The sequence below is a fragment of the Hydra vulgaris genome, chromosome 02 (assembly GCF_038396675.1).
Source record: "Hydra vulgaris chromosome 02, alternate assembly HydraT2T_AEP".
Taxonomy (NCBI): Eukaryota; Metazoa; Cnidaria; class Hydrozoa; order Anthoathecata; family Hydridae; genus Hydra; species Hydra vulgaris.
The window spans coordinates 13,127,641-13,138,146 of NC_088921.1; the positions used below are offsets into that span (position 1 = coordinate 13,127,641).

General features: G+C 27.6%; 1 protein-coding gene across 1 annotated transcript; it reads left to right on the forward strand.

The window, feature by feature from the left end:
• Positions 1 to 5,651: 5,651 nt before the first annotated feature.
• LOC136075857 (uncharacterized) lies at positions 5,652 to 9,770 on the forward strand. The gene is made up of 8 exons (XM_065789294.1): positions 5,652 to 6,455; positions 7,129 to 7,330; positions 7,426 to 7,521; positions 7,634 to 8,190; positions 8,582 to 8,837; positions 8,962 to 9,022; positions 9,153 to 9,321; positions 9,461 to 9,770. Exons 1-5 carry the CDS (start codon positions 5,652 to 5,654, stop codon positions 8,621 to 8,623), a joined length of 1,701 nt encoding a protein of 566 aa, XP_065645366.1. The 3' UTR covers positions 8,624 to 8,837; positions 8,962 to 9,022; positions 9,153 to 9,321; positions 9,461 to 9,770.
• The last annotated feature ends 736 nt before the right edge of the window (positions 9,771 to 10,506 follow it).

Consider the following 10,506-nt stretch of genomic DNA (forward strand, 5'->3'; position numbering starts at 1 on the left):
AAATTTATTAGCAGGTAATAAAACCCCAAACTCTTCTTTTTCATCAAAAAGTACAACTCCAAACAGCGAATGCCATCGTGGTAATACATCGCTTGATGCTGAAACACAGGTTTTGATCAGAGAGTTTATTACACGTGATAACAATTCTAGAATAACAACTGGAAAGAAACAGACTGTAACAAAAAATAAAGATAAAAAACAAAAGCGACTACTACTTGATTCATTAATAAACCTTTATGAAAAATTTAGCCCGGAATATACGAGAAACAACATTTCATATACTACGTTTACTCGTTATCGCCCATTTTTGTCCGCAAACCGTCGGCTAAAGATAGAGATACATGTCTGTGCAAAAAACACAAGAACATACTATTACTTTGTGATAAACTTATTAACCTGCGTGTTTTAAAAGAAAAAAATATTAAAGAAGTAGTGAAACAAGTTTGTTGTAGTACTGATAGAAGAGAATGCATGCTCAGAGAATGTAACATTTGTTTAAAGTCTCGTGTTCAATTTCAAGCAAAAGCATTGCTAAAAGATGAAATTATAATAGTTTGGTTCCAGTGGGAAAAAGAAAAACAGGAATACGAAAAGATGGGAGAAAAAAAACAACAAATGTTATCAGGAAAAGTGTGAAGCGTGGAACACTTAAAGATCTTAAAATAAAATTCTGTGAATCAATTCGAAACGAGCTATGCAAGCATGTTTTTATAATAAGACACCAGTTCAGAATGTACAAACAATTAAAAGAAACAGTAAATGTGAACGAAGCTGTTATACATATAGATTTTTCTGAGAACTATGTGTGCAAGAATTTTGCTGCAATTCAATCTTCACATTTTGGAGCAAGTAACAAACAAGCTAGATTGCATACAGGAGTAATTTATAAAATGGATGGACATCAATCATTTACAACTATATCCGACTCTTTGAGGCACGATCCACCTCCTGTATGGGCACATCAGGAACCCGTGCTAATTAAACTCAAGATAGATAACCCGCAAATTAAAGATCTTCATTTTTTTTCTGATGGACCAACCACACAATATAGGAATAAGCAAAACTTCTTCTTATTCTCTACATTGATATACGAATTAAAATTTAATTTAGCCAGTTGGAATTTTTTTGAAAGTGGGCATGGCAAGGGAGCATCTGTGAAACGTCAGGCAGATCAATTGTCTAATATGGGTTGTGATCTTCCAGATGCAGAAAGTTTATATAATTTTCTTAACAAGGGACATTCATTAATAAAGTTTTACTATAATGAGGGATCCAAATTACTTCTTTTGACTCAAAATGTTCCAAAACATTAAAGGCTATTACAGGCACTATGAAATTGCATCAGCTGCACACAGACAGAAAATTTAATATTTTGTATCGAGATTTAAGTTGCTTCTGTAAGAGGGCTACAGTTTGCACATGCTACAATTTAAAGCGATATATGTTTTCCGAAAACACTAGCACGGTAAAAAAATATTTCTGTATTTTATTATTTTGCTAATTTATTTGTTTCTATAATAATTAAATTTATTTTAAGTACTTCCGTGAATTTCTTTTTAATATTGCAGAATTTTAACAGTGATGCAAGTTTTACTTCGGCCAATGCAATGGATGTCAATGATTACCAATTCCAACACTTAAGCAACAATATCATTGATCTGGTTAATTTCAATGAAAATTTGAATATCTTGTTGATTGAAGCAAATGATGTTGTGAGCGACCACGACTTTCTTCACATTATTGATGTATGGTAATGATCCAGTAACGGAGCGGCAGTATTTGTACAATTTAAATCCGAAAAAGATTTTTGTCGAGCTAGTTTCTTTTTTTAAAGACGCTTTACCTTTTTTAAAAAGACAATGTACTAAATTTATTTGTATACTAAGATTTTCCCCTTAATTTAAAATGTAACTTACACTGTTTTGCTTAAATAATAAATAATTAGTAAATGTCAGTGACGGAGCAGACATTGTCACATAAATTAAATTTTTTATGTCATTAAATTTGGCTAATATACTTAACATGTAGGCTGTAGTTATAGTACCCAGTATATTTCATTACAAAAATAGAATTTGTTACAAAAATAATATTAATTCACAGATGTAGTTACATTTATGTTACGGTAACGGAGTGGAAAAAATTATTGGGCCTCAATACTTGATGATATCCAAAAACATTTAAAAAGCAGATTCGTGCAAAACCAAATCTATTTTGTACATCCCTAATGATGAAATTTAACATACTTGTTAAAATTTTATAGATAGTCCAAACTCTATTTTCATGCAACATTAGTTGCGACAAAACCGTCTTATGAGAAATCTTATGCGACAAAACCGTCTTATGAGAACTTTCATTAGGCTGAATTTTTAAAATGCTGAAAAGTATTTATATTACAATCATTTAAAATATTTTTGACAAAAAAACTGTCATCACAGATTAGGAGGGCGAGGAGTTCATGTACAACACATATACAAATAAAAAAGAAACAATATAAATAATTTCAATTAACTTTAAAAAAAATTAAAAATATTTTCTTCTATATTCTCCGAACCAACGCGACGAAACAAGAATTACTTAATGACGTAATTCATTTTGTTAACGGAAAAGCGCCAAAACTTTAGTAAATGCTTGTAGTTTTAACTTACGTCACACAAATTTAAAATTAAAATGTGCTTTAACTAAGCATCGTTATTTAATACTTTAAATATAAAAACGTAACATTTTATATTCATTCGCATATATTATTAAAGAACTTTTTTTAAAGAAGTTTTTTAACTAAATTTTAGAAAAAACAAAATTTTATCATGTCTTTGTTAACTTACGGTAACTAAATGTATATTTTAAATAAACTTTCATGTGTCGACATCAATATTCATTTGCTAAGTTGACGAAAAAGAGAATAAAAATTTACTACTTTTTCATTTCCCGCCGTGGAATTGCCCATATATTTACTCGTTATATTTTTTCGAAAGCAGAGGTCCTCTAAAGACCATCCCTACACTGTAAAACTTTACCGTGAAATTCACGGTACTATACCGTGAATAACACGGTATTTCACCGTGAACGCATTTTGCGGTACAATACCGTAATTATTACGGTATTTCGGCCGCGAACACGACTCTTAACTACTTCACGGTATACTACCGTAAAATTTTTAGACAAATTAAGTAAATTGAGTAGCCGTGTTTTTTTTTTATATTTAGTCTTCGCATTGATTTTTGAATAATTTCTATTTGAAATATTTGTATATGTCTAAATAATTCATCCTATAATTTACAAAATAATATTATTTATTTCAATGTCATTTCTTATTGCACTTGATTTTATGATATAACTTATATGATATCAGCGTGTTTGACATCAAATATAAGATTAAAGATTGAGTATATAAAACGTGTTAGATATCAAACACGTTGATATCAAACACCTGAAGATATTATTAACTTCAGGTATATCTTACTAAGACATAGCTGAAGTCCATGGTATCTTTAGACTGAAGACTTCAGCCTGAAGATCACAGCTAGGTTATCTAGTTGTGTTTTATATCATACCTTATATCCTTTTAATCCTATAAATATTATAAATCCTGATAATTATTATATGTATATATATTTTATATATAATTTTATATATATATATATATATATATATATATATATATATATATATATATATATATATATATATATATATATATATATATATATATATATATATATACATATATACATATATACATATATACAAACATTCTTCCTGATGAACCTACTGATGGTGAAACACAGTGTTGAAGAAATCAAAAATTAGATAAGTGTTTTTACTAATTTATTATTGCTCTGTTCTTTTAGAACATTGAGCACTCTGTTTGTAGAATACACTAACATAATTTATATATATATATATATATATATATATATATATATATATATATATATATATATATATATATATATATATATATAGTTTATAAAAAAGATAATGTCTAAATTGGATTTAAAAGCATGCAACCAAAAAAATGAAATCTTTGCTGAGTTATATGACTCATTATCAAAGCCATCGCAATTTAGCTAATATTCAGTTTCCTTGCTGCATTCAAAATTGCAGAATTATTTTCAAAACGTATTCAACTTTCAAATTGCATATAAGAAAAGAACATAATAAAAGTATTATCGAAAATAAACCAACAACAGAAATAAATAACATTTTCCAAAGTTTTAAATGTGATGTTGCACTATGTAAAAAAATATGTGCTGGACTATCTCAGTTTAAAATTATCGAAATTCATTTGCATCTCATATAACAAGACGACACAAGCAATGGGATTCAAGTTTTATCATGCCACTGTATGTTGTACATAGCTTAAATTCTTCTAATTTAAACAACAATAAAGATGTTAACACCCTTGAACAAGAAAGCATTTCATGTGGATCTTTAGAACACTATGAAAATGAAGAGTTTCTTGATCGTATTGATGATATTTCTTCTGAAAAATATTTGAAGGATCAAGCTCTCTTTTTTTTAAAATCGCAAGTAAAAAATATATTTCCAGCTTCTTGTGTTCAATCTATTTTTGATGAACTTATGGTAGTTAATAATTCGAGTACTCAATTCTCTGTTCAAAGTCTGACTTCTGCAATCTCGAATCAAAGCAGCGATATCTGTGAAAATATTTTAACTGAATTTTCTAAGTCAGAACAAATAAAGATAAACAGTTTGTACGCTTTAAGTACTAATAAAAAAAGGAAAGCTTATTTTCATAAACACATGAGTTACATATCTCCAATAGAATTTACTTTAGGTTTTGATGCCAATAAAAAATTTAGAACTGTTCATCATGTTCCAATAAAGGACTTTTACTAAAAATGATGTACAATAAACACAGCAATGAACCTGGGTTTTGGGTAAAACATGAAGAAAATTTTGGTATATATTCAGACTTACTGAGTGGATCCCTAATTCAAGATATTGCAAAGTCTGATGATAAAATTGTATATCTTATTCTATATCAAGATTCTTTTGAAATTGTCAATCCAATTGGATCAGGAAGAAAAAAACATAAAATACTTGCAGTTTACTTAACATTAGCTAATATTCCATCACACAAAAGATATGCATCGGAGCAGCTACAGCTGGTACTTATGTGTAAAGATGCAGATTTAAAGTACTTTGGCCTCAGCAAAGTATTTGCACCAATATTTTCTGAATTGGCAGAAATATCTGGTTCTGTTTCTGTTTCTGAAAGTTTATCTATAAAAACAAAACTTCTATGCATACTAGGGGATAATTTAGGATCACATTCTATAGAAGGCTTTTGTGAAAATTTTAGCACAGTTTCACACTTTTGTCGATACTGTTTAGCAACACGTGCAGAGTTTGATTTTAACCCTCAATTCTGTGGACTAGATTGAACAGAATCAAGCCATAATAATAGCCTGCTTCAATTAGCTCAGAATAATGGTAACAATTTTGAAGGAATAAAATTTAATTCACCATTTAATGGTTTATGTGGATTTCATGTGTCTACAGGTTTGCCACCATGCTTAGCTCATGATATCTTCGAAGGCGTTGCTTCACGAGATATGTATCTATTTGTTAAATATTTTGTTAGTAAGCGATGGTTTTCATTTAACAACATCAACAGAAGCATTAACATGCAGAAATATTTTGAAGGAGATGCCTTGGATAAACCTTGTGAGATAAATAAAACTTCGAGTACTGAAAAGTTAAGTGGTCATGCAGTTCAAAACTGGGTGTTTTTGCGTTTGTGTCCCCTTTATATAGGAATTTACATTCTAGATTTTGAAGATCCTGTGTGGTTATTGTATTTAAGACTGAAAGAAATTGTTGAGATTATATGTTCACCTAAAATTGACATTCAACATATTGCTTATCTGCAGGTTTCAATAAATGGTTATTTGTCTTCTCGTAGAGAATTATTCTCTTCTTCTAAACTATTACCAAAACATCATTATTTGTCCCACTATCCACAGCTAATTTTACGTTACGGGCATCTAATGCGAGTTTTCACTTTAAGGTTTGAACAAAAGCATTCTTACTTTAAAAAATGTGCCAGAAATTTTAACAATTACAAGCATGTATGTAAAACCTTAACAGAAACACACCAGTTGTTGCAATCATACAATAATTCAAGCATACCAAGTTCAAAAATTTATGCGGTCAATTCATTTTCATTCAATGTCAAAAATTTTAGTTCTACCATTTCTGAGGCAATTATAACTACATGTGGACAACTGCCGGATACATTTTCTACCCATATTGTCTATCAAGGTACCCATTACAAAAAAGATTTATTCTTGATTTTTGACTTTACAAAGGATCACGAACTTCTTATTTTTGCAAGAATTTTGTTTCTTTTTTTTGATACACATGGAATTGAGTATGCTCTTATTAATGAGCAGAACACACAATTTGTGCACGAGCTTGGTATGTATGAGGTCTGTGGAGAAAATAATGAGATTCGATGTATAATGATTGCTTTTTTAATAGACTATCTTCCACTACCATCTTAAAAGCACTGCAATCACTCTTTTATTTCCTTAAAGCACTCTGTGTCATGCTCATCGAATAACTACAGGTTTACATAAATAATTTTTAAAAGTTATATATTTTATTTGGCAATATCATGATAAAAGATTTTATTTGTAAACTATTTTATTTACAGTATTTATGCAGTAAATGTGTGCAGTTTTTTTCAGAAATATTATTTAAAGAACCAGTCATAAGAACCAATTAAAAACAATAGTAGAGAGTATTATAAAAACGTTTTAAGAAAACTTTCTTTTTTAAGAATTTTGCTGCATAATTAATATGTATAATGCCTTACTTTGAATTTTGTTAAATTTTTTAATATTTGGTTTTTTTGCTTAGTATAATTTAAAATGGAAGCAAGTATAATTTTTAATATTTTATATATATATTTTTAATTTAATTTTTTTTTTAATACTACATTTTGTGAATACTATATATATGTTTTTTAAATTTAATTAGTTGTAATCTTTTAAATTAAATAACCATATCAAACTCTGTAAAATTTACTTACAATATAATATGACTTTTATTATGATACTCTTGATATATTCACATGTTATATAAGATCTATTTTTTTAGATAATGGAGGTTATTAAAAGTAATATTTTAAGAACACTGCTAAATATTGACGGATGTGTTTTAAACCAGGTTGTGAAAAATTTATGGGAAATAGGTGGTGAAAATGAAACAGATCTCTACCTGGTTAAAGTTGATTATTTGGTTTTGCTAAAACCCATCCAACAACGCAAACTCCTTGAATCTTGGGCAAAGGAAAGCTCTGGTAAAAAAGATTTATGATACTCAAAATAAATATGATTTTTATTATCATATACATTTATATATTTTTATTTATAATATTAATAAAATTTTATGCAGAACAATCCCAAAACTCTGTAGATTTTATTGTGGCCACACAATCCAGCATACAAATGGTGCCCACAGTTGAAGTGAAAAATAACTCAACTAATTCGAGTAAGTTATTAAAAAAAGTTGTTAATAAAACATAGTAATTGAAAAAATATTTAGTTAGTGTTCTTTATATATTTAATTGCTCTATTTTAAATATTGTGTCAATTTTGTCTAGTAATGAAGATTAAACATGTAAGTGCTGCTGATTGGTATTTGACATTTGTTTTACCTTGGGCCAAAATGTCTAGAGAGGTACAAGATATATTAGCAGCTGGAGAAAGACCTTTAACAGCACATCGGTGTGCAATTATAAGGATTATTATGAATGATGTCCTTGCTGTTTGCCCAAAGCCATTAAAAAAACATTTAGATGTAATTGCATCTTCTATGGTTGCCAAATATCCTAAATCGTTTAAAGATGAGTATGGTACTACAGTGATTGGTAGCGGTCATGACAGTTTAACGTTACAACTAGTAAACCGTTATGACTATCTGCAGCGGCCAAACCGTGTTCCACCATTAATGAGTGTTTTAAATATGGAATCCCAAAAGGAACAATTATCAGTAGATGTTATAAAAAGAAAAACTGATAGTTATGGTTGCTTGAACCGAGAACCAGTTCTCAGTGTTTCAAACAGTCCTGAAGAACTCGAATACTATTTGCAACGAACTGAAATAAATGAAAAGATGTTATTGAATGATTTGTTGATAAAATTCCCCAATTTATTTACAGTAAATTAAATTAATTTTATTTAAAAATAATATAACTTATATTATTAACCAGTAAGTATTAATCTATATTACTACTAATTAGAGATTTTTTTATAGTATTTTATAAGATTTTTGTAGAAGTTTATTTTATTTAGTTTTGGGATATATATATATATATATATATATATATATTTATATATATATATATTTATATATATATATATATATATATATATATATATATATATATATATATATATATATATATATATATATATATATATATATATATATATATATATATATATTATATATATATATATATATTTATATATATATATATATATATATATATATATATATATATATATATATATATATATATATATTTAAATTGGTTTTTTCTATTTAGGTTGATGGTTTGCTACATCACTTTGATGTTTTGAACTTTTGATGAAAGCATTATATGATGAAAAGTTATATTTATTTTTGCATAGTTGTGGAATAGCAAACCTTAACGTAAAGAAAGTGATAAAAAATTTAGATAAAGCAATACATGAAACTTTGTCAGATTTACCTGTGGCTCCCGGTCTTCTAATGGCTTTGATTAGTTTGTTTAATGAAAAACTTGACGCACTCTTTATGTTTGTGGATGAATGTTAAAGATAGTAATCATTAATTTAAAATATATCCAATACATATTTTCAAGCAATTAATTGTGTTTCACTCATTTTATAATAACATGCAATGTAGTTACTAAAAGATATTTAGTAGTAAAAAAAATATGTTTAGGAGACAATGGATCAAACAGAATTGGTGCCAAGATCAAATTCTCCTCATCTATGTGTTTATGGTATGTTGAATTACAAGTTCTAATATGTTTTAAGATTTTGAAAATAATTAAAAAAAAAAAGGCTTGATCATTTTTATTTATATGTATTTAAAATGGATTTTTGTTAGGTCAACTTGCATTCTTTTTTTAGGGAATTTGCTATTTACAGCAAATCGATTCATGCTGGTAATTGATTGCATTGTTGTAGTTGATGGAATGAACAATTTCATCAAGTCATTTTGTTGTTTATTTGCGAGTTTTTATATTTTCAATATACCATATCCAAAAGAAGCTTCATCAATATTAGAATTTTGTCAACGGTATATAATGCTTATATTATGTTTAATTAAATGTGTTTAATTTGTTTAAGGTTTACATAGTATTTGATGTTAATGATATTTATTGATGAGAATGTTTTTAAACGTCAATTGCTTATACATATATTATTGACCGTTCTAGTGCATTTTTCGGCATCAATCCTGAAAAAGGGAGCAAAGCAAGGCGAACGAAGAAGACTTCAGCAATAAGCAAAATTGTGCTGTCAATACTGCAGAAGTTTGCGAAATTTAATAATATTTGAATTTACCACGTTGCTAAACTTTTTAATATAACTTTGAAACAGCAATTTATTATATAGTTATTTATATTTATTTGTAAATTTCAATAGTTTCACAATGATGTCTTTTGTTTTATTTTTGAATTTAATACATTATTAAACTCCTACTTACCGAATATAACTATTTATATAACGTCATATTGATATGTAAGAGATTTTAAATTTTCGTTTTATTTGAATTTATTTACATTCATTTAATTTATCTGAGTAACTATTTCTATTTAATAACATGTAAGTAATGTAAAACTGAAAAGATTTTTAAAAATATGACGTGTTTTTGTTGCCATTAACATATAAACAAACATATATGTTAATAGATATTTATAATTGAAGATACAGTTAAAAAAAATGTAATTGAAATACAATTGAAATAAATGAAAAAATAAGACAAAATGAAACAGGCGAAACATTTTCGAAAATAGTAAAAATATATTTTGATTTAAGTTGTACAAAAAATATTTTACAACAAATGAGCGAGGCATTTCTGTAAATTAATCACGGTACTATACCGTAATTCACGCTGTTTCATTACAGAATAATCACGGTATTCTACCGTAAAATAACGGCGTTTTACCGAGATTTATTCACGGTGTTTTACCGTAATATAATCACGGTACAATACCGGCACTTATGGGTAACGGTATAGTACCGTGATTTTCACGGTAAAGTTTTACAGTGTATCCATTAAAAGCAAGTCTTACACAATATCAGATTAACTCTAGTAACAAAAGGAAAACCGAAAACCCAACCATTCGCGATGTAGTTGTAATACCTAAGAAAAAGAAAAAGATATCAGAAGATGTTGATTTTTAAATAGAAAGTATTACTCCGTCTTATTGCAAGCCTAATACAGAAAATGATTTTACTGAAAGTAGTCAATTTAGAGTTG

Bases quoted from the DNA above. Each gene is read 5' to 3' on its own strand.
- LOC136075857 (XM_065789294.1), top strand. From the start codon at position 5,652: ATGCAGAAATATTTTGAAGGAGATGCCTTGGATAAACCTTGTGAGATA. The intron at 6,456-7,128 runs GTCTGTGGAGAA...CTATTTTTTTAG, and splicing joins ACGAGCTTGGTATGTATGAG to ATAATGGAGGTTATTAAAAG. The intron at 7,331-7,425 runs GTAAAAAAGATT...AATTTTATGCAG, and splicing joins TTGGGCAAAGGAAAGCTCTG to AACAATCCCAAAACTCTGTA.